Here is a 24,965-nt window from a genome sequence, read left to right on the forward strand (position 1 = left end):
GATGTCTGCTCTCCGAGGCACCGCCTGCTCACCTGCCAAAGAGCAAGTTGGCTGAAGCCCATCCAGACGGGATTCTGGCCTGTAGTAGGATCATGGAAGGGATCGCAACCTGTCTTTGGCATGCGCTTTGTTCCTTGCTTTGCCCAGGAGGTTCAGCGCCTGTGATCTGCAGTCCCAAGGGACTTCTGTGGCCATCTGCTTCTGGTGAGCTGGGTCTCAGTACGTTAATCCATCCCTTTGGAACCTGGGAATTTGGTCTTTATTGTCTCGTGTTCTGGTTAGGGAACATAAAGAGGGAAAAAGAAAAGCGCAAGGCCATTGCTTGTTAGTACACCTTACACCTTTTCTTTATTCTCCCTCCTCCTTCTGTTTTTCTTTCTACTCCCTGCTACACTTGGAGTGTAAATTTGGGGTATTGACTTGGATTTGCAAAACTCCATGAGTTCCTAAGAGAGCTTCTTTTACCTGGAGTGCTGAGGCACCAACTAGGATCAGCCAGGTGCCCTGAATGCTTCCCAGATCTAATACCTCAGTGATGGCTTGACATTGAGGCCCTCACATTTGGAAGCTTCCTTCCCCAGTGGCCCAGTCCTGCCTGGATCACTCAGCACTGAAGTAATGTCAATAGTGCTGTTCTCTCTTGGGTTTCCTGGGCATGGTTGGGTGACCACAAAGATGGTAGCTTTTCCCCTTACACAGAAGCACATATATATATATGTGTGTGTGTGTGTATGTATGTGTGCAGATGTGTGTGGATTCTAACTGAGTTTGTGTAAATCTGCCCTGAAGTGTGTTGGGAAAAGGATGCATTTTGTACTGCTAAAAATAAATACATATGAAATTTGTATAATAGATTTCTCTTAGGGAAACAGGCTAAAATTTGCGTGTTAAATATGAGTGCAAAAAGATAAATGGAATTTGATTAAAACCCCATAATTCTGCAAGTATGCTGGTTTTAATTATTCTGATACATTCATGGAGGTTTTTTCCAAATGCCTTAAATCCTAACATGAGTCATTAAAGCCACTAGTTACTTCTGTAGACAGTGAAGCACTTCCTTATAGGAACTAATTTGAGAGTGTAGCAACTTAAATAGCTGCTTTAACATCTTGTCCTTCAAGATCTGATGGTGAAACCATTTCATCATTTCCTCTGTGATATTGTAAAATGTGATATTTTATGTTCTTTCAAGATGTGAAATTATCTTTGTGTACAGGTATGTAAGTGTACAAGCATACATACACATGTACAGCTCTGCAGACCTGCACTCTTATGTATTTTCAGATAGCTCTTTCTAGGATTAGCTTGGCCTGTGGAGTGAGACAGCTGAATCATCAGACTGTGCTATATATTCTTCTTGAAGAGCTCTCAAGACCTGGGAGACTTTTTTGGCGGGTCAGGTAACATGTTGGATGTAATGTACTTCACAAATGTTCCTGCTTTCCATTGCCTCATTTTTCAGAGCATTGCACTGTGAGCAATGGGTAGCCCCTGAGCCACTCTCTTATGTCAGAAACAGACGCCCAGAAAAAGGTTGATGCTTTGGTTTACCTTTAGTGCAAATATGCATTTTTCTTAATATTTTACCAAATAATCTGCATTTCTATGAATAAAACTTATTCCAACCAGGAGGACTGTGGGTGAAAGTAAAAGCTGCAAGATCAGGTTTATATGGGTAGAGTGGCCAAAGATGTTCTAGCTAGGAAAGCTGAATGGTGTTAAGTTTGTAGGCATGGCTTGAGTGGAGCAGGGAAGACATATATGGAGTCACTTTGGTTGACAACACATGGGCTGAGAAACCCAAGAAGAGAGAACTAAACTGGAAGTTTAGAGCAAGAATAGGAGTCTGGAAAGATCAGTTCCTCCTAGGGACAGCAGGGAAACACACAACAGTCAGAACATGCACGCAGGGCTATATGCAATCATGGGTTATTATGCACCATTGCAAAAACAAAATGCTAGAGGAATCGGTACAAAAAGTGCAATAAAATATGCATTAACATGATGAAATGTGTATTGGAATGAATACTAAGTGGGATAAGCATGACTTTTGACTGAGTGGTGGTCTTGGCAGTGCTGGGTTAATGGTTGGACTCGATCTTAAAGGTCTTTTCCAACCTAAACAATTCTATGACTATTCTATGAAACAAATCTGGCAGGATATAACTTTGGCTTATGGAGAAGCCCTACTACATTTTAGCTCCAGTGGAGATGTTGGAGAGTTTCCATGCTATGTCTTATTGCACAAAACACTCCTCTAAGTTGAGACTATGCTTTAAAGGGGAATTTAGCACCTTCTGATCTCGCCTTCAAAGGAGGGCGGGCAGGGAGCTGTCACAGCCTCCTAGGGAAGGACAAAGTGCTGAGGAAAGCTTCAAGCAAAGGCATGGCCAGCCTGGAAGTGAAGCATGTTGCATGCGTGCACACAGGGATAGTCTTTTCTATGACAGTCTCTTACAGAAGGAAGGGAGGAGAGATGAAATATTTCCTGTAACTCGTTCCCATTCCGACACATTTATAGAACTCTTCAGAAAGAACAAGGTAGACCCCAAAAGGAGAAGCCCTGGGCCCAGTACTACCCTCACTTATGTCGTCTTCAGTTTTACTAAAGGCATTAGAGTTGCACAGGGCATAAAGGAAGCAATAACTTAGGCTCGTGCAAGACACTGCAGTTCTGGGAGTGCAATGCAACCCCAATGCTAAGGTCTCTTATTACCCACTCTTCAAAGTAATGTTAAGGCATGCAGAGGTCTCCAGCACAGTGGCCGTAGTGATTCAGAGGGGACAGAGCTCTGAATGCATCTCCACCAAATAAGATCTTTTTGGGAATGAAACTCAATGGCTCTTGTTTCTCCAAGGTCATGTTTCTTAGTAAGTGTTTATGGTTTTGGCCATAGTCCTATTGTAACTATTAATCATATTACTATCATATTCCTGCAAAGCATCAGGGAAGGTTTCCAGACAGATTAATCACTAATGAATTTGTAATCTGGCTTTGATCACTCATTCCTTTTGAATGCTGGTAGGTGGAGTTTACATGCCAAGATTCTCTGAATAATGAAGATGCTGCCTCTAAGGATCCTTTGAAATTAATGTTTCAAATTTGGATTGAATATGTAAGCTGAGTTCCCATACTTGTTGCTCTCCTGATTTAACACTGAGATTTAACACTGAGAAGGAACTTCGGCAAATTGTACAGATATGCAGACCTCCACATGAAATGAAAAGCAACATTCTCTCTGCTTTTGGAGAAAGCTGGGGCAGACAGGTAGAAGTACTTGCAGTCATGAAGGCAGATGGAGTGTTATCAGAGGAGTTTGAGCAAATGGCTCTTGAAAATGACTGGGAAAGGTTCCATCTCTAATCCTTCCACGCTGTGGTTTACAGCACTGAAACCTTTTGCAATGTCAGCAACATCTGATATTAAATATCCAGCAAATAATTACAGTCAGCTTTGACACAGCAAAGTATAAACCTCATTTCTGGTGAGGCATGAATGTCAGAATACTGTATGCACAATAGCCAAAGGCTGTGTAAATTGTAATTAAAAGCATTTAATTTAAGTTAATCTTCATTAGGAAGATAATTATGTCCGCGCACAAATTGCATCAATGTAATTGTCACAGTTGTAAATACCTAGTTATATTAACCAGCTTTTCTTCAGGATAAACTGGCTAAGAGATTATCAGCTGTTCTAGGGAAAAGCAGAGGGTGGCTATTAGTGTAACACATGCATGTGTGGAATTGGACCAAACTCACCACCCTTTGCCCCTGCAGGTGCTGCAGTGGTGCCAGCTCACACATCCCCTGTGTGCAGAGATGAGAGGATGATGTCTTAGAAGTTCATTTATTTCTTAGAACTTGGTTGTAGAGAAAATGGTCCTCCCTCCCCAAAATGGGTCACACTTCATTTTCTAAGGGGTGTTTTAGTATACAATGGCACTGGCTTCAGCCTTATCCCTGTCTTGTAGGCATGAGAGTCTATGGGAAAAGTCTCTCTTCCATGAAGTTGTCATCTTCTAATCAGATTATCAATGAAACTTCTATATGGGCGTTGCTGTCCTGAAGCCCACAAGAGAACTGCATGTTGCAGAAGCTTGGAGCTATATGTATCAGCAATGTTCCTCTGGTGGAGACAGGCTGAAGTCTTCCGCTGGTCAGTGGCATCTACCAATAGATTACTGTAATTCTTCTCTTCAGGTCTCTTGATTGCTGTGGGGATTTAGGGTCTGATCCGACGCGTGTTGAAGTCAATAGGGAATTTTCCCTATTGCTCTGTGTGATCAGAATCACATCTACAGATGAGTGAAGAATGTAATACATGTTGGACTCTGCTGAGAGCAACCTGCCCTGAATCCAAAAAGGTTGAGAGTAGCTACTGCAAGATTTAGCTTACAAAAGGAGTGATTTAGTTGTCTTCATTGCCTCAGGAAACAATGTCATGAATGCATGTAAGAAATTAAATAGCACTTGGGAGAGGAGTGAAAATAGTCATATAAGCGGACGTGAATGCTTGAAATGGATGTCCTACAACATGGTTTAAAAGTAGAAGGAACTTTTAACTGGTGTCAGTGCTCTTCCCAAATAATCTGCACTGTTACTGCTAATTGGCATAAATCTTGCTCCTAATACCCATAGCGGAGATTTGCACAGAATCCATTGCTAATCCTATAAACTGGTGAGGTTGATAAAGTGGGTTGCTCTGGGCATTGCTAATTTTATTTTCATGCTTCTACTTGCTATCATTCATTAACCCCCAAATGGCAAGCTGGTCTGTATACACAAGGAGGGAGCAACAGTCATCTTATTAGTGGCTATAACCATGAGTGGGAAATGACAATAAAATGAATACATGTGTGATTTAAATAGGATGCCTTTTCTTGTGCACTGGTATGATGCCACCTGCTAAAAAAGGGTCAGGTTATCATCAGCATGTGCTAAATTGAATGGCATCATCTTTCACATGGCTTACTACTATTCCTCAGACACCACAGTATGCAATACTACTGCTTTTTGTATCTCATTGTCTTAGTCATTTAGAAGTACATAAGTCACATTGTTTAATAACTGTATGTGGTGAAGAATTTAGAGCAGCTAGCAAGCATTGGTAGCATGTTTAGGGCTGAAACCTGCCCATGTGTCTCATTGGGTGTAGTATTAACCAGGGTAAGGTCAAAGCACAAATTCTGATGTTACAGTGGATGAGGTATCCCTCATCAGTATTAGAGGAGATGCAAAGGACTGGATAAGCACCCCTAGGGTCTCTTCAGACATGTCTGTTTAAGGAGCAGCCAGAGTGCACCACCAGAGCACAGTGGAAAGGCTGACAATATTGATGCTTTAATTTTCAATTCAATATAGGTGAGCTGGACACCTCAAAGAGGATTATGCAAACAAAGGCTCAGGCTGTAAGACAGGACTTCCCAGATTTCCACTTACATCCTGAAGAGGAAAAAGCAAACAACAAACACTAGCCTAAATCTCACATCTAGTAGCCAGAATAACATAAAAATCCACATTATCTTATGAGTCAATGTCACAGTCAGAACTCAGCTGAATAAAAACTGTGACTTAATACAACATACCAGAGGAAAAGTGGCTGGAGTTCTAACCAGACCAGGTGACTAGGGGAAATGGACAGCATGCTTCTCAGTGAAACTTCTTACATGTAACTCAGCTTGGGTAACAGCATTTAATGTTTTCCTAGGTATTACAAAGAAGTCAAAAGCAGTTGCAGAGCAAAATGCACCACTCATTATCTACAACTGATTTTCCTCTAGGCAGCCATAGTTTTTCCTTTTATCCAAGAAAACTGCCTTGGAACCAAAGCAATACAATGGTGTGGATTATGTGTTCTCTTGAGGAAAGAAGCAAAATATTTGTCCTGGACTATAAAGGAAAGAGTATCCAGTTTTTAACATTACTTTGGTGTGTTTGAGTTCAAGACAGCGCAGCAAAAGCAAAACGCTTGTTAAATCACTCTGGTGTGCATGTAGCATGGTTAATCTGATGTTCCAAGAATTCCCTGCACCAGCATGCTAGTTGTCAGGATATGATTTCTTAATTTCTTCTAAAGGATGTTCATGTGTTGCCTTATTTGGTCACAGATGTTTTACTGCCTCTTGGTCCAGAGGAAAAAATCAGGGAAAGAAAAAGGGCACTTGGTTTAGTACAGTGACATTTTAGTGAACTCCAGCACCACATTCCCTATGGAAATATATATTCTGGATTGAACAGTATTTCTTCAGAGCCACTAATGAAAATATAGCACTGGTCTTGTTACAATTACCTTTCTCCACGTATTCCTGCTATCCCGTGCTTCAGCAGTGCTGTGTTTCTGTAGTTCTTATGGAACCCCACTGGAATGGCAGACATTCAGTGTTTCCTAAAATCCTCAGCCCGCACTGTCTGCACTAGATGTTTATTAGAGTGCTGGAGCAAATTGAAAGCATATCACCGTGGGTATAGAGAAAATCTCCACAGGAGAGGCTGCTAGTGCTGGATTACCTGACAAAACTAATCGGAGATGAAAGGGGAAGGGAGCAAAGGGAAGCTATAAAACATTTGAGGGGAAAAAATAAAAACACAGAGTTTTGGAAGTGCTGTCGGTCTAATCAGGGAGGGAAGTCAGATTGATGCTCTGTGTCATTCTTTTGACTTCAGTAGGTTTGTACCAAGAGGCTCGTGTGCCAGGACAGGTTTGGCCCTTCTGTTTGCTTTTCATAACTGTATGTTCAGTCTTTTTGCAGTGCCTGCACAGGAGTTTGTGCCTGAGCAGCATTCCCACCAGGAACAGCCACCCTGGTTCGTTCTTGGCATCCACACCAAAATTTAAAAACCCAAACCAACCCACAACAAATCAAAGAGAACAGCCACATCTTTTAACTGATATTAAGGTATCAGCTTTGGTGAACCTAACAAAGGGTTCTTTAACATCCTTTTGTTTTAACTGTAGTTGCAAAGTTACTGATCTCCACAGTCACAATGAGGACTCGGAATTGGTGCTTTGACCCGGGGTTGTTGGGTGTGTAAGTGAGATCAGAAGCTGACTCAAAATCTACAAGGAACAAGAAATAATTTCCTTTCTGCAGAGGTGAGGATCACAGGAATGGTTGAGGGAGGAAAGAAACTATAATATCTACCCCTGCAAAGATGATGACCACTGCAAGGTGCTATCTGTGCTCATTATTGCCTCACACCAGCATGCGTTTGGGAATGAACAGCTCAGACCCATTCCTGTTAGTGCCAGCGGCACAGAGACAAGCCCTGCATGGGCAGATGCCAGGCTCGTGCTCTTCACACCAGCAGAAAGGATCCATGTATCATGGAAATGACATAGTCCAGAGGGGTGAGGGCTGGGGAAGAGGTGGAGAGTGAAGAATGGGTGAAAAGCTGATAAATTCATGCAGCAGTGGAGAAAGGAGGAAAAAATCCAAATGTGCTATTTCTGTGATTCAAATAAGAAAAGCAATATCCGCTTATCCCAGAGACAGCGCAGAAGGGGAATGTAAATGTGTACAACCCTCTGCAGCTGACTGATCTGTGAGCTTGGATAGTCACCTCTGCACCCATACAAGTGGGATTTGCTTTTTCGTAGACATTGGGAAAGAAACAGATACAGTTCTGCTTGTAAGTCACTGGCTGTCTCTCTTATCATACATCTCTTGGGGGAATCTCATAGCAATTAGTTTCTAATTGCTTCAGTAGTCTACAACTCACTTTATGAGAAAAGCCATCCAAGTATAATGGTTCTTGCATGTTTCACAGAAGCAGAAATGAATTGCATCATAATTTTTAAACCTCCTTTTCATTCCCCCTTCTTCTCTCACACAATACTTTCTATTTCAAAAAGAAAGGTGAAATATGAAAAAGGATTTTATTTTGATTTGTAAATCAGGTACTCTTCTGCCACTGCTAATGGCAAAGCTTCACCCTGCTGTGCTAGACATTTATTACAATGATGTAATCAGAATGATACTTCCAAAACTAGTGTGGACCCTTTAATACCTCTCCCAGGTGCTATTTAGTTGGGGCAAGAAGGCTTTAACCTTCTGCCTTTCGGAATCCCCCCCAGTAAATCAACTGCATCTTGGGATCATCTCCAAATGAAATTTGCTTGCTACTCAGCAGCAAGGAGACGTGATGGGATTATAAAACAGGACCGTTTTTCACTGCAGAAATGCTTGAACTCACTCCAGACAATTATGCAGCCTGCCATTTTACACATACTCTGTTTCAGTACTCCTGCATCAATTATTCCATTAACATTACTGCATACTGAGCTCGAACTTGTCATTGATCCTGTGGACATGGAAGGGATGAGATGTATTTCAAATGAAAAGAGAAAGAAAGGAAAAAAGGGGGGGAAAAAAGGCATTTTCGTGTGGGAGGCATTGGGACATTCATTTCAGCAGCCTCGCTGCATGCTCTGGACAAAGTATTTTTATCTCACAGCCTGCTTAACATTGGTAATTTCCACCCTAACATGGTTTAGCTCAGGACAGAATGCTGAATTTTCCATTACTTTGTTAGCTGTCAGCTGCATTCAAAAGACCTGTTAATGAGGAAAAAGTTAATAGCTTTATTCAAAGATTAACAGAAATTAGAGTGAAAACAAAATGGTTCCGATGGGGAGGGCATTTGCATTTGCTGTAAATTCAGGATATCTCCTCAAACACAAAGACTTATAATTAAGGCAGAAATGTTAACTCCCTGAAAGAACAGCTTGATGGCGATTGTTACGTTCCTTTCGATTGGATGTAGCATCTGTTACAGTTTAATTTTTAAAGGACACCATTTTTAATTCCCATTAATCTCCACAATTAACAGTGTAATAAAGAGCCTTGCAAAATTTAACTAGTCAAAACGCCTTTAGAGAATACTTTAGCAATTGAGCAACAGCTTTGATGCTATGAGTGGGGTGACATGCAAGGCCAGTGTTAATTAGGAACAGAACCAGTTGCATCTTCTCATCTTCTTCAAGAATTAGGCTGACTTGGATCCATAGGCTGCAAATGAAGTTACACCATTGGAGGACAAGACAGTTTGTTCATCATCAGGTTTGGAGGCGTGTATTAGGAAGGATGGCTTTGAAGGCTGAATACTTCATACTGGTGTCTGTTTTCCATTAAAGTTGATAGCATGAAGTATAAATGTTAGCTTTTTGACATCCCCTTTGATGAGAAAGTGCTATGGATTTTGCAGATATTGAACAGAACAGAGGGGGCCTGTACAAAATATGAGCTCAGTGACACATCCAAGGATTAATTGTTACAAGAAGTATCTTTAGATATGACAAAAATAGCAGAGATGTTTGAAAGGCTGTGTAGTTGGAGACCTAGACCCTGCATAAAACAAGTGCAGGCTGAGACACAAATATGTGCATAAGCTGCATTGATAGAATAGTCTTGTCTGGTCAGAAAAAGGTTTTAATTACAACTGAGTGCATCCTCCCCGGGAAAAACTGTGACAATACATTGCTATAATCCTCATTAACATATGCTGTCTGCCACAGACACCAAGGAAGACAAGGCTATCTCTAGTGAAGTGTGTTAGTGTGCTGCTGTGCAGGGCAGGCACAGCCAGCCTGAAACATGCTGCCTTCAGTCAGTGGTGATGCCTGACTTCAAGTGAAGTGCCCTCGAGCTCTCCTGATGCTCTAATAATAATGGCAAGTCTGACTCTGAGTTTTCCCTAGGACTTATTATTTTGGAAGGAAGTTACTGATGTCAGCAGCACCCAGGACAATGTTGGGTAACTACATATCTTCAAGAGAGGCTGCCTCAGTGAGTAAAACACATCCACTTGTTCAATGGAAACCAAATCTGTTCATACTTAACATAATTTCCTTTGTCACTCTGAGTGATTATCAAAGACAGAATTTCCTCTGTTATGTCTCTTTACACCACATCACAAGGAGGCTGTAGGAACAAATCCTGCTCTTTCGTGCAACTGTCATTTTGCCAGAACTTAATTCTTCCTAAAAGCATGTTGCTGCCCTCTGCTTCCATGGCTGCATGCTGGGCAGTAGTCAGGCAGAATGGGTGGGTTAGAAGACAATGGACTTATCCCTGGAAAATGGAAATGCAAGAATAAATCAGTTTTGTCCCCCAGTGAGGGTTCATCTTTGGCCACTGCTGCACCAGGCTGTAACTGTACCCAGGTGGGTCAAAGTACCAAGGGCTCTCTCTTTGGTAGGTGGCCAGTATACTGTCCTTTGAAATGATTGGGCTGAGGATTAAGTTCTTGGTTCATCTACCCATGAAATAATTAACTAGAGGGAGTATTTTTGCATAATGCTGACTGATAAGAGAAAAGAAGGAGCAGGAGCCAGGAACACTTATAAGACATTGAGGAGGCAAAGACTCTCCCAGGACAGCCTTCTAGCACGTAAGGAAAGCAGAGATGTTGTCTTAGTCTTTTAAGCAGACAGCACACACTGCCTGTGGGGATGGGAGCAGTTCTCACAGCTACATTTACTTCCTCCCTTCCCCACCATCTTCCCCAAACAAAAGTCAGTAGGCAGAGGGGTGGCTGTGGGGATGCTGATTCTGACCTTCTCACGCACCAGGTAGGTGCTACGAAGTGGGGTGCAGAGGGGAGAACTCCTCGGGGGAAAGTAGGTGGTGAAATGATGTCAGGATGCGGCTGTGCTTGCTTACAAGCGGTAAATGCTTGGTGTAACTTTTCACCCTTCTGCTGGTCAGCTAATGGTAATATTCTTTCTGTGCTCCCTGAAGATGGAGGAGGTTGCTTGCAAGCACACACCAAACCATTCAGTCCTGGTGTGGGGTGTTTCGTTTGTGTTTTAACCAGGATGAAGCTCTATTTACCAGTGCCTCTCCATCACCATCAGTACCATTGTACAGTTAAAGAAAACCACACAAAGCTGAACAAGAGCCTTTCCCTTTCATGAAGCTATGCACAACAGGATCAGCAACAGCTATAGGTTTTAGGAGCTTGTTGATGGAAATCCCATTAACTGGAAATTCCAGCCCATTGGCTCTTCAGCCTGACCTTACATAGGTTGATAGGCTCCCTGTGCTCCTACTTTCAAGCCTCCCATTTCCAGCAGTGTTGCTTGACCTTGGCTGTATAGTCACACTGCTTCCAAAGTTTCTGATGCACTTTTATAGTTCAGAACTACTCTTTCCTCTCAAGAGTGATATGGGGGGATGATTAGGAAGAATGGTTTGACAGTTCTCTAATTCTTTAGTGCTACCTGTTTAGGGCAATTTGTGCTGGAAATCTTTCCTTTCATAGTCTTACTCTGTCACCTAGAATTTCTGGTTTTACAGTTTTCTGACTGGAGAAGGGGTAGTGTTTTATATACTGGTACTGATGGCTGTGCTTCTTATGTCCCCAAACTGCACGGCATGTTTTTCCTCAGCCTTATACCCTCATGAATGCAAGAACAGCCTTTCTTCTAGGAAAAAAGAATCAGCAGCCTGGGTATCTGTTTCATAGTCCCCTCCATATGTATAGGGAATGGGGATGACAAACTAACCTTTCTTCCAGAGGCTAATTGGATTTCACACAGTTTGGAAGCACTACTAATTCACCAGATATATTAAATTCAGCTTTAACATTCCTACTGGGTTTCTTGGCTATTGACCTCCCTCCCCTCCCTTCCTTTTTATTCTGTTCTGTTTCAGACTTAGCCATTTCCAATACTTAAATAAACAGGCTCCTTGTGCCACAGCCCTTTTGACAGCAGAGTTTCTTCATGCATGAAGTCTTATGAGCTGCTGTGCACAAACATGCATGAATACTTCTTATTTCACTTAAATAAGCAACAGAAATGCTTATTATAGAAATAATGCATATTGGTCAGAAGCTGGTGTCCCTACTCTGGTTTAATCACATTATAACAAAATAGTCCAAGTGGACATAAAACACTTGGAATCAACCTTCTGTAGTTCTACAGCCTAATTGAGAGGATCTGTATTTCTCAGCAATAAAAAGGTGTGAAAATTCCCTCTTGCATCAAAGAAAGCTCTTGATCCTGCTGACTTGCTCATAATTTTCTCTTCTGAAGATGAGAAATCTGTACAGAAGAGTGGAATTGATTGTTTCAATCAAACTGTGTGACATAAATGTAAGCTGTGGCTCTCCAGGAATACAAGAAAAGGTTGAGATCCCTGAATAATGTTTTAAAGAATGGAAATCTCACGTTTCTATTGAGAGGTCAAATTATGGGCCCTGGAACCTAGATGATAGAGGTGATTTTTCCTACTCTTCATGATGGATCACTGCAAACACAGTAATGAGGGGACAGCACAACCATGGTCTTCCCAGGTTTCCATGTGGATGTTTGGTGGCGTAGGGGAGCACAGATGGAAGAGCAGATGACAGAGTTCCCCCTCTTCACTGCTGGGCAGCTCAGAAAAGGGGTCCCCAAAGTGTAATTGCACGTACTTCTATGGCATGGGCTGGGCGTGCAGGAGTGCTCCTGATCTGTTTCGGAATGTCAACATCTCTGCTTTTTCTGCTCATCCTTCTATTGCTGATCCATTTTAAGCAGTGTCTTTTCCAAAAAGTGGATAAATAATTCTCTTTCTGTGAATGCAAGTGTGGAATATATTGAGTGGGTGTGTGCATACTTGAAAGAAATAATAGAATCCAAACATCTCTTCTTTTTAAATGCAGGAAACCAGAATCTAATAAAATGTAAATCAATTCAGTGTCTGCTTTGGGCTTGCAGTATCAGACTGTTAAGAAAAAAATTTATTAAGTGCTGTGCATTCCAATAGCAACATCTTTATTTTCCATCCTATCCCTTTAACCCCTTAAGTCTTCTGAAATCTTTTTCTTTCTGGCCATGTGGTGAAGAGTTTGTCAGAAAGCAGTTCATTTAAAGTCTACTCTGTATGTTCCATTATTCCTGATACTCACTCTGGTGCATGACCTTGCTGAATCTTCCTGTGGACAAGGCTGTGTTTGGTTTCTGTACTGTGCTTTATTGATTGCAAACACCCAACTGATGGATTGTAAAGCACAGTTGCCTTTGTGATTTAAGACTTTGGTTTCTCAGAATAGCTGAAATGAACATACCGCTGCCAATTTGACTTGGGGTACAAGTGCTGGAATATAAATAAGTCCATCAGATTTCTGGTTTGAGTTAAAGCAGAGTTTAAACAGATTTTAGTTCCATTCTCAGCTTGGTTAACTCTCAGTGCCTGTCTAGCTGCTAGTCTGACTTCCTTAACTCCATCTAGCATCTAGTGCTGGAATAGAAAGGACATGAGCAGGCATCTAAAATACGTTAATTGTCTTTAGCTAACAGATGGTCGGATGTCTTCAATTCTACAGCATTTATCAAAGCAACTTAGAAAATGAGTGTGTCTTAATTCAGTTCTGCTCTGGATAGGCTTTATGTGTGTATGGTGTGCAAATTGTCTCTGCAGTCTTTTCAGCTTAAAGAAGTTGTCTCTGAAGGTAGTTTTTCCCCTGTTCTAAACTCTGGAAGCCTACAAGCTCAAGAAGTATGATGGTTTAAAGAAGGCAAATGGACATCTCTTTTCTTTGAGCATAACCATTAGATCTGCAGAAACTTAGGGAGTAGTTGGAAGATAGCTATGTACTGGTATCGCTTTCTGTTCTGTTATCTAAATTCTTAAAGAGAAGGGATATTACAGAGAGAACACTTAGCAAAATCATTATGACTATGAGAGAGAGGAGCAGAGGGAGAAGCCCTGCACTGGCCCTCGCTGATCCGAAGGCTTCCACAGAGTCAAGCAGTTGGTTAAAGGTCATGTCCCCAAGATGAAAGATGTTTGTGGTGATGTTATTCCAAATTTCCTTTGCCAGACCTCTGCTGGCTGTTTAGGCAGAGGTCTTTCCTCATTCCATGTCATAATGTAAAGTCTGGAAGCAGGACGGTGTACATAAATCACTGTTCTGAATAAAGCATCTGATCATTTATCATTCAGACTCACCTGGCTCCATCAGCTACAAATAGGAACCTCTGATAAAGACACTTCTCTGAAAGGTGAAAGGACAGTTCAGTTAGCCCTCGTGGTGATGTATTCCTCTTCAGGGACATGCTCTGTCATCTTCTTGCCAAACAGTGATGGCCAATCCAGGCTGCTGGAGCCTCCTGCTAAAGTGGCAGCCACAGGAGCTACAGAGCTCGGTCCAGCAGTGAAACAACCAAAATGTGGCTGGAGCCTATGTTACTGCTGTGACAATGTTCACACTTGCAGAGAGTGACAGTGAGGGGAAGCTGTCAGTCATGCAGACACAGCGAGCTCCATCATTCTGCAGATGGTAAGGGAACAAAAGGAGCTGGTCAATCGTAACACCCATTTAAAGCACAGGAGGCTCTGCACGGATAGGTGATTCTGGCTAAGACTTAAGTCTTCAGGCTTTTGAATTCTGATTCCTTTTTGTTATTTTGTTTATTAATGAATTACACTTTTTAAATGCTGCTGCTGCCTCCTGGAGGATGGTACAAATAGCCAGTTATTCACAGCTGGGCAGGTATATATCCTGCATGTTTACTGCTCCTTTTCCAGGTGAACTCCCAATACCTGTAGCATAACAGATATTTCAGCAGACTGTGAGCTCACATCCAGAGAGATGCTTGAGGCAAGCTCCATTTTGTCAAAACCCTGAAAAATGCTTAGTTCTACAACTGCTGTATTAATCTGAACAAGAAGCATCTCTCAGAAGGCCCCATCTTTCCTTTCTGCAATTAAAATTGCTGCAGCAGACACTAATGGACTGTCACTGCAGAAATCCCCTCTTGGAAATCCCAGCTATATTGTCCTCTCAGGGAAGGTTTTTCTCATATAAGCAGAGAAGGATTTCATTTAACAAGAGAAGAAACCACGCTTAATGAAAACCTAAGGAATTGCAAACAGTTTTGCACTCCATAAAATCTCTGTTAATCTCCACCAACTTCTATTTCCTTCATAATATATCATAAAGTTTGGAAAAAAATCAAACCTTGACATAAAGAAAAATGTTAGTATCAAATCTATCAGAAAGAATTGCTTTGTAAGAAGTATATTTGTGCCTCATCGACCAGAGTGTGAAGATTTAACTTCCTTCATTGGAATTGCTTAAGCTGCAGGAAATGGAGAGGAAACATTTCATGCAGTATGGTCCTTTTTAAATCCATGTTGTCTTTTTAATCCCAAATTTCAAATTAAATCTTATTCTCCTTTAAACAATGGCATGCACATAGAATCATAGAATAGTTAGGGTTGCAAAGGACTTAAGATCATTTGGTTCCAAGCCCCCTGCCACAGGCAGGGACACCACATGCTAAACCCTGTCACCCAAGACTCCCTATCCCAGCAGAGCAGCCCACAATCCTGCTTCCCAGCTTGTATCCTCTTTAGCTTCACATCCCTCATCCACATCCATGAGCATCTCCAGGGCTTTCTCCTCATGTTTTTCTTTGTCTATACACTGCTTAGGCAAGCTGGCTCTGGTGCTGCAAGATCCAGCACTTAAAAGTCACATGTTTTCACAAAGGAAGTTTATTCCAGCAAGTTCATGTAGACAGCAATACATACAGGGCATGTTTCAGGGACATGCAGTAATGATCCGGGACTGAAGTTTAATAAACAAAGGGTAAATAGAAAATACCACACACGTGGTGAACATGAGCAGTACAGCTAAAACTGTGTAACGTGCCCCTTGTCTGAATTTTGCAATGTTTTCCACTATATAATGAGAGTGGGGTTGGGTTTTGGCTGTCTTTTCTGCCGTGTTGTGGTGAGGTCTTAATAGTGCAAGTTACAGCAGGAAACAAAAGGGAACAAATAAAGCAAATACAGCAGTTATTGTTTCCTGAATATCAGGAGCTCAGCAAGGAGATAATCTCATTTCTTTACCAGCCCCAGTGCTCATCCAGCCAGCTCTTCACAATTATAAAATACACATAATAACCTACTATCTGAAGGGACAAGAATGCAGCAAAGTGAATTCCAAGTATCTCTGCTTAACATGTAATGAGGTTTCTAGCCTTGTGCATGCTGGTAGTTTTCCATCGCATTTGGACCCTCGATCTGAAGGCTTTCCTGGTGGCCTGGGCTTTCTTTTTGCTTGTGGTGGTTGTGGGGAGTTCAAAGACAAAATATACACTTTGACTTACGACCTGCAGACAATAAAGGCACCTGTAGGTTCTGTCTGATTTCATCTAAAAGGCTGGGAAATGTTTGAACCCTTATGTGGTGACCTAGCTTCACACAGTGTTTAACTGTGCAGTGGTTTCTGCAGTGAAGGGTGAGCTAAGCAGCACATGAGTTTGTGCCATGGCATAAGTATAGTACTTAGCATTCAGATGGGAACCAGTGTATTTTGCCAAGCCCAATCATTTGCAAATGAATCGGTGCCAGCATCCTCAGGGGGGAGGGCTGTAATACCAAGTGCTGGTTTGAAATGTCATCTTTTCCGTGGGAGAATTCTCTATAGGTAACATGTTAATGATTTTCAACCTAATTTTAGGCAAACAGAATCCGGAATTCACTGAAGTTTGCAAAGATAATTCTACCTTTGATCAAAGCTATAGCAGATTTCAGCTCGCTCAGTTTTGAAAGTCATGCTGATGTGAAAAGCAAGCTTTTTGCTAATGTTTGGCATCCTAACCAGAGCTGGCACTCTCAGGCAGTGCTTTAATTATACATTATATTATCCAGTGTGAAATACTGAGCTTTATTAAGATATCCAAAAGCCTGCTTTATAGTTGATTCATTAGAGCTTGAAATTAATTTTTCACAGTCCAGCTCAGAGAGATCAGTAGATACGGAAATTCAGCTCTAAGTTTCCCCACAGTTACCTCATTCCCTTGCAAAGCATCTACCCTCTGTTAAGACCCCAGTGTCCACACATGCCAAAACACTGGGCATCAGCCTCATACCTCCATTATAAATGTCAGTGCCAATCTTGTGCACATCTCCCCTCTCTGGCTTTCTGTGAAATGGGCAGCCCTGCAGTGAGGAATGGTGCTTTACCATCCCATTTCTGGGTGGCAAAAGGAGGGAGAAGGAGACACAACATCTGGAGTAAATCTGTGGATTTAAATGATGCTTGGGTAGGAAGGGCATCCAGTGAAGCTTTGGGCCTCTCCCTCAATGGTCAGATAAACCTTTGGCCTTTAAAACCTAGCATCATGAGGCATGCTCAGGAAGAATCACATTCCTGCACCTATGCTGGACCCAGCAGCTCTTTGTCTTTTTAGTAGTTCTTTCAGTTTTTAGGCTATGTTGGTACTAAGATACTCATCAACATGGAACAGGGTGCCCAGAGAAGCTGTGGCTGCCCCATCCCTGGCAGTGTTCAAGGCCAGGTTGGACACAGGGGCTTGGAGCAACCTGCTCTAGTGGAAGGTGTCCCTGCCCGTAGCAGGGGGTTGGAACTGGATGAGCTTTAAGGTCCCTTCCAACCCAAACCAGTCTGTGATTCTATGGGCATTGGTGTCCCAAGTAACTCAGGAATGCCAGTGTCATTCATTAGGGTGACTAATGTTTTCTGTCAGCTCCTGAATGGATCGGAAGTGCCATCCCTCAATCCCTCACAGAATTGGCGATTCTGTTGGGATTTTCTTATTTTTAATTACACTTTCACGCTTGGCTCACCCAGAGAAGTTGTGTGTGCACCAAGCTCACGGGAAGTAGGACTGAATCAGCGTGGGACAGGGGCACAGCGGAGAGGCAGCTCCCTCCCGTTTAAATTAAAGCTAAGCCACATCAGAAAGTTGCCAATTAAAACTAAAATGAATGACTTTGCTCTCTCTGTAGGTGACCTGTCTGCACGATTTCTTTGGGGATGATGATGTGTTCATCGCCTGTGGTCCAGAAAAATTCCGCTATGCACAGGATGACTTTTCTCTGGATGAAAGCGGTAACATCAAACACACACTGCTCTCCAGTCTGTGGTTTTATTTCCATTCAGTTGTTTGTACCAGAGAATAATGCTGCATGCTTCCATTCTGTTTTCTAAGACCTAGTACATGGAATTTCACATCCTTTTGTGATACAATACAGTTAGCACATATTATAAGAGGGCAAATACTGAGGTAGCCCAAGTCAGAATAGATGGACTCCTGCACCATTTGACATTTACTGCCAAATCTGGTAGTGTCTATCCAGTTGCAGTCGGATAGATACATTTTTCTTGAGAACTAAAGAGAAGAAAGACTCTTGTCCTTACATACACAGGTGAATAATAAAACACAGGAACAAGCACAGTTAAAAGAAAAATCACTCCACTGCTTTCTTCTGCTGATTCGAAAAGCAGGGCAATAATTCCCTTTTCTGGGGGAAAGACGAGGACAGCACCATTATTTGCCCCTGCTACAACTGCAAGCACAGGTCTGTAATAATGTGCATCTCTCTGATCAATTAAGCCACGAAATCTTTAATTTCCCAGACTATACAGAGCTTGCTTGTGGCTGTTGCCACCTATCCCAGCTGGTAACCATACATGCCAACAGGTCAGGCTGTCTGCTAATGCAGCAAGAGTAAATTGGTGTAACTTTGACCATTTAAACTAGAAGAAAATGTGATCTCCAAACATTCAGGCTCATATTCCAAAGCTCTAGGTATCCTGCATAAGGAACAAGAGCCCCATGCTTTCTTACATGCTACAAACCAGCCCAGCATTGAAGACCAAAGAGGGCTTTTACTGTGTACCAGGAAGTCAAGCAGCCTCTAATCTTCAACCACTGTATTTTTATGACTCCTGATTTTATTTGTTGCTGGTACTTCTGACCTGTGTACTCCAGATGAACCCGCGTGATGCTTTTGGGTGATTCAAAGAAAGTTTCCAAGGTTCAGCCTAAACTTTGCAGGCAGAGAATAAAGCCTGTGTCAGGCTGGGGAAGTGATCTGTAACCTGAGCTTCATTTTTTTTCTAACACTCAGCAGTTGAGTCAGCTCCATGGGGAGTTCCACACTGTAAAACAGTTTGGATGCAACCCTAGCAGAACAACTTGATGGGAAGCCCAGCTCTCTGCCTGCACTCCTGGTTACTACTGATTTTTCCAGCTTGGATTTCTTTAGCAAAAATAAGCCAAGCTTGCTGTTGGGAGGGCACCAAGTAACTGCAGCTCTTGGTGGTATTCTGAGGAGAGTAGGGGTGCCCTGCACCTCTCAAGAAGCAGATGAGGTGCTGTTAGCCAGCAGCATTTCCCTGTTACACACCCATCATCCTTTCTTGTTACAAGTCAGATGCTGCAAGAGTCCTGAGGTCTTGCAGATGAATGTCAGTTATTAAAATCTCCCTTGTCATGGGCTGCTTTTTCTTGCCTGTTAGGATGACATGCACTTGGACTGCTGCTTATTATGTTCACTCTGGCAGGAGATCAGGAAGCAAAATGAGAAATAGCATAAGAGAGGATTATGTCATCTCTTTCCTCCTGGCTGCCCACCACAGCTTCCGCCCTCTAATCCTCGTTGCTGAGCACCTTCCAGATGACATTGCTCTGTCTCATTCGTACCCGCTGGTTTCAGCATCAGCCTGTGTAAATGTCATGCCCCCTGTGATGTTTAGAGACCTGCTCACACTAACTTCAGCACAGTCAGGTTTCCACCTTTAGAACCTTGTCTCAGATGTGCAAATGCTCAGTGATTGCCTTTGGTGTACTGACACTTGCCAGCGGCTGAGCTGGAGGAATTCCTCAGTGTCAGTCTTTCTATGCTGAAAGATGCAAAGCAGAGTTTCTTTTCAAGGAATTAATCCCCTGGGAAGAAAATCAATCTGAAAGCTCTTGAAAAGCTGCAGCATAAAGTATTTCTGCTTTTCAGGTTTATTTTTTTAGGGAGTAATTCAGGTGACTGAACATGGATGTCTGACACTGTTTGAGGCCCCCTTGGTTTCTGAGATACCCACGTGATACATGATTGACAGATATTGCACCAGGAGACCCATTCTGCTCCAGGGAGGCTGTGCTCTAGTGTATCTCACACAGCACCTTTTGCCTGTGGCTGGCCAAATGAATCATGCTCTAACATCAATGTTGTGCTGGTTTTGTTAGACAGCTATATGTAATATACATATAATTTATATATGTATCTTAAAAATATCCCTTCTGCAGTGGCTGAAGTTGATTTTTCCCCATGTTGTGGCTTGGCTGGTCCACACCAGGAGCAGTTATTTGCACACTCTCCCTAGTGGCTATTTCACAGTGTCTCTTCAACACTATATTCATTAGTATCAAGGAGGGATAGTTGACCTTCCACGCTCCCCACCCAAGTTATTACTATTCTTCATGTATAAAAAATTGGGGCTATATCAACACTGGAGCCCTCCAAGCCTTCCTGTAGCATCATTTGTGAGAAATCAAGTATCTCTGATAAAAATCCACACACCTTCTTCTATCCCTGATTTACAGTTTCCAAAATCCATTTAGCAGGAGAGAGAATAAACTCACCGTAGGTTTAATTATCCCCATGCAGTGTGCCTGGAGCACAGGGCATCCTCTCTTCATATTTTTCTACTGCATGACCCAACAGCAAACTCTCTCACATACCGTCTGCAAGAAGAGGAGACTGACTGTTGACTGCCTGAGAATGGGGAATAATTTAAGGCAATTACATTTTCATAGATATAGTGATATATAAGTAAATAACCCATACATTTAGGTCAGACAATTACTTATCCACTATGTGTGGATTCCTGTTAGGGAACCCAGTCAAGGGATCCTCAGTCCAGCCCATGCATGCTGAGCCGAACTTTTCCATAAAAACCAGTCTGGATGTGGAACATCTAATTCATGTCTGTAAAAAAGAGCTGTTTTTCACATCTGGGTGAGGACAATCTGCTGTAGGAGATGAGGTGTGACCAGTTGGCGTTTGACAGAAAGGAAATCCCCTTTTTATTGCCTCCTTCTTAACTGGGTTAAGTTAATAACTCAAGGGGTGAAAAGTCCCTTTGCTGTTAGCTCTCAGTGTAAATAAACCCTGGTTTTGAAGATCTGGCATGCCTGAAGTCCTGGGACACACAGAGGGTTGTTAGCATTTTGGTTCCCTTCTGCAGGACACTATAGATCATGTTTACATTTTCCACTCTTCCTGGAGTATTTATTTTTTAAGAAAACACAAGTTGGGGTTCTCATCTGCTCATGTCTTCAAGTACATAAATCTCCTATAGACTTGTTTATGCAAACCTTTCTGAAAGGGATGAGTGGCCAGGACAGAGGATGTGTTTTATAAAACCATTTTGCCTTCTTTGCTTTCTGCATCTAAAAAGTTGCAGCTTGTTGAAACCAGAGAAGAGATTGATTGAGGCTGGGTGAAAGCCTCCTGGGGCGGATGTCCCATCTGCCGCTTTGAGACCTTTGTGCTGTTTGCTGGCTTTCTGCACCTGCATAAAGTGCACTCAGCACTCCTACTAGTAGGTCTTCATGGAAGGTTTACAGCAAATTAACTGGTTTTTGGCCTGATTCTTCCCTCAGTCAGTGTTGACCATTTTCATTGTGCTCTCATTATGAGAACCAAGGCAAGGGAAAGGGCAGAAAATCTTTGGTGGGCCCTGCTAGGGAGCCAGCCTGACCTTGACATACACTATCTCAGCTTCTCAGAGGAGCAAAGCTGATTTTCTTCTTGCCCTCCCCCTAAAAAATCTCCTTTCTGCTCTGGAGACAATATGGAGAGAGCAGCTTTTCCCTTGCTGTTAATGCTTTCTACAGCTCTTTGGAGACAAAGCACCAAGCTGCTCATGGATCTTTCATGGTGTCCATAAGCAGCAAGAGTAGGCAGGGACATAACCACAGCTGCTGTCTGTTCCCTTAGAGTGCCGGGTGATGAAGGGGAGCCCAGCGAACGCCACGGGCAGTAAGTCATCTCCCACCCCTCAGAAGAGCTCAGCAAAGAGTCCAGCCCCCATGCGCCGGAGCAAGTCTCCAGCCGATTCAGGTAACCACCAAGATGGTGAGTGATTGTTTTCTGGTGTCTGAATATATTAACTGTGCTCAAGAGAAAAACACACACTGTGCATCGTTGGATACACCGACCTTGGGCATTTGCATATGAAGCCTTGGCACTCCTTAATAGCAAGAAGCTTGTGCTAGTGTACAGAGGCACTTATTATCTATTGGAGAGGCATCCTCTGGTCGGTTAAGTGCAGTTGTGGCTTTAGGTCATCTCACCCCCAGTGACAGCCTTGTGCCCTAACTACATTTTAAAAGAAGTATCCATTTCACAGGCAGGAAATCAAGGCCCATAGTGCTCCCCTATGTTCTTTATAGATGCAGACTGATTTAGGATAAACTCCCGTGCAGTGCAAATACTCATTATTGTACAGGTCAGAAATGTCTCCTCATCATTATTTAAAGAAGACCAGTGACCTTGCAACGAGAGAACTGGTCATGGGTTTATTGATGTGATACTGAGACATTCATTCAGAGGGGAAGGAAAATGGGAATCTTCGCCTGCTGCAGCAGCTTGAAATGCCTTCCTCCCTCTTCAGTAGCTTCTGGCTTAGCAGTTGCACATGTAGAGAGCTGCAGAGCCTATGAGTTAAAGGCCAGGCTGAATATCACGCTTTTGGTAATTGATAGTTTTGGGAGTTACGGAGAGTTTTGGAGTCATGTTGGAGAGGGTGGATGACATAAATTGCATTTCACCTTCATGGAACACATTCCATGTTGCATGTGAACACCACACAACAGTTGATCATCAGTAGATATTGGATTACTGGATATAAAATTCTCTTGACAGTACTCAGAAAGATTTTCCCCAGGAAGCAGTTAATCTGTTTAGAGTCTCTTGATTCAGCTACTTAAAAAGACAATGTGAAATTGGTTGGCACATGCCAAGACTCTGTGATTTAAAAAAGGTATTTCTCTGTAAGGTGATTCTGTATTTATAGTTTTCCTTCAAGATTCCAGTGTTGGCTGTTCTTAAACTCAGGCTTGTAATGACCTGAAAAGCTTTTACAATCCCAAATGTGTGGTAAAGTTGTGTAGGTACATTGAAGGCATGATGCAAAATACGTTGTTGATTTAAAAGAACCCCAAACCATTCCCATTCAGTGATGTGGGAGTCAGCTCACGCATGAGGTGTGAAACAGCATTTAAACCTCCTCCATAAGCATCAGGTGCTAATTGCCACCAGAACTAGATTTTCCTGCATGAACCTATAGTCTAATGTGAAATGGCAACTATTGTGTTCCCGGTTTTAACTGACTGAATGACGTGCAGGAACTAAACAGTGAGTCATCGGATGCAGTTTAATGAACATGGTTAGTAGAGCCTTTCAGAAGGAGATTAAAACAACCAGCAATGCTGAACAATAGCCAGCTCCTGGAGTTAAGGCCAGTAATGAAGGACAAATCAGGTTCTTTTAATCCATCTAGACAAGCGTCTTTCTACTTCCTTGTGATTTCAGTACAGGAAAAATGGCAGCCTGTCCTGCTCTAATGAGAACTAAAAACCAGACTGAACTCTTTCAGCACTGGCAAGGTAGTCACAGACTGTTGTTTCCTCAGGACAGAGAGAAAAAAAGAGTATCATCCTGTGTTCTTGTCCCTTGAATTTGTAATAAAGTGAGTGGGTTTACATATTGCTTAAGAATCAGTATTTACATTTAGTTGGATTTTGAAGTTATCACATGAAAAAGGTAAGGAATGTTGAATGAAGCCTGATTAATAAAAGATGATCTGACTCTTTTTCCCCCCAGAATTCTCACCTATTTAATTCGTGAAATGATTTAAAAGCAGTTTTATTTCAAGTATATTAAATATTTTTGCTATGTGATCTCTACCCATTTGTACCATTTGTACCTTTTGTCTTTGCTGTCTTTCACTCTGCTATGGTTGCCATATCAGAACTTGGAGGTTTTTTGATTCTGAGTTGTTAGTTTCTGTTCTTTTCCATGTAGGTTTCTGTATAATTTGTTTCCACCATAGTCTGTGAGGCCATTGTGGCATATGTAAATGCAGATTCCTAAGTAAATCTTCATGCTGCTTGAGTGGAAGAAGTCTGAACCCTCCTCATTACAAGCACACCACAGTTACAGAAAGGGATGTTATATTCTTCCATTTCTTATCCTGATTATTCCATTTCCCTGTTAAAGCATATGGGAAAATGGTACATAATGTATCAGCAGCAAAAATGAGCGTGCAGTGGGTTTACACGTGGACAGTGGTCCACATGCATTGCCCACAGAGGCAGCCAAGGCTTAAAACAGATTGTGCATGCACAGCTCTGCCTCACTCCTTGGCAAGAGCTTCAGTGTTGCCAGCAGATAGTGGACAAAAGTAATAAGCTACTGTTACAGCACAGAGAGAAGAGGGGAAAACTGCTTCAGCAGAGCTTGCTAGTGCTAATTCTGAGGGTGTAACATTGACAGCGTGCAAACATCGCATCCGCTTTCCCTTCCACTTGCTGCAGGAATGCTTCTCATCTTTACGTGTCAACATAAATAAAACACATCTTATTCAAAGCTGTGAAAATGCTTTGTGCACAGCAGCAGCCGTCCTCCACACAGGCTGGGGTCGCTGGGGACTTGTGTTTTATTCCAGTCTTCTCCACTGGCTCACTCCGTGGCTTTGAGCACCTTACTTAAGCTGTTCATGTCTTCTTTCCCAATGATCACAAGACAGTGATAACCAATCTGTATAGAGAGCTCTGTAATCTACCTGTGGAATCATGCACAGGAAGGAGCTTTAAGACTCTTTATCTGGGGCTTTTTCTGTATTCTGAAAACATTTGGAGAATAATATTGCTAAAATCAAAGCTATTATCTCACAGATTGCCAGAGACAAAAGACATCTCCAGCAGCAGAGTGACTGCAGCGCGTGCTCCGGAGCTGCAACAGGAGCAAGCCACATTCCAGCAAGGCCACTATCCACACTCCAGTGGATCAGAGACTGCTCCAGCAGCCTGCAGACTCTAATGCTTTCAATCCTGCTGCAGTAAATTGTCAGTTATGCAGGTGAATGAGTCCAACTGTGTGGCCTGATGCTGTGTTAGCCATCATCATAGACTGTGTAACTTCCCATTTGAGCTGATC

At 42.4% G+C, this 24,965-nt stretch overlaps 1 protein-coding gene across 6 annotated transcripts in view; it reads left to right on the top strand.

The window, feature by feature from the left end:
- The window catches only part of DCX (doublecortin), a 91,034-nt gene that overhangs the window by 45,754 nt on the left and 20,315 nt on the right, over window positions 1-24,965 (top strand). For 4 of the 6 annotated variants that reach the window (XM_030497038.1, XM_030497037.1, XM_030497041.1 and 1 more), the window contains 2 exons: window positions 17,751-17,853; window positions 21,744-21,881. In XM_030497038.1, the coding sequence (XP_030352898.1) occupies window positions 17,751-17,853; window positions 21,744-21,881 (241 nt within the window). The remainder of the gene's footprint in view (window positions 1-17,750; window positions 17,854-21,743; window positions 21,882-24,965) is intronic. The other 2 variants (XM_030497042.1, XM_030497043.1) reach the window with 1 other exon arrangement.

This window comes from Strigops habroptila, chromosome 9 (assembly GCF_004027225.2).
Source record: "Strigops habroptila isolate Jane chromosome 9, bStrHab1.2.pri, whole genome shotgun sequence".
NCBI lineage: Eukaryota > Metazoa > Chordata > Aves > Psittaciformes > Psittacidae > Strigops > Strigops habroptila.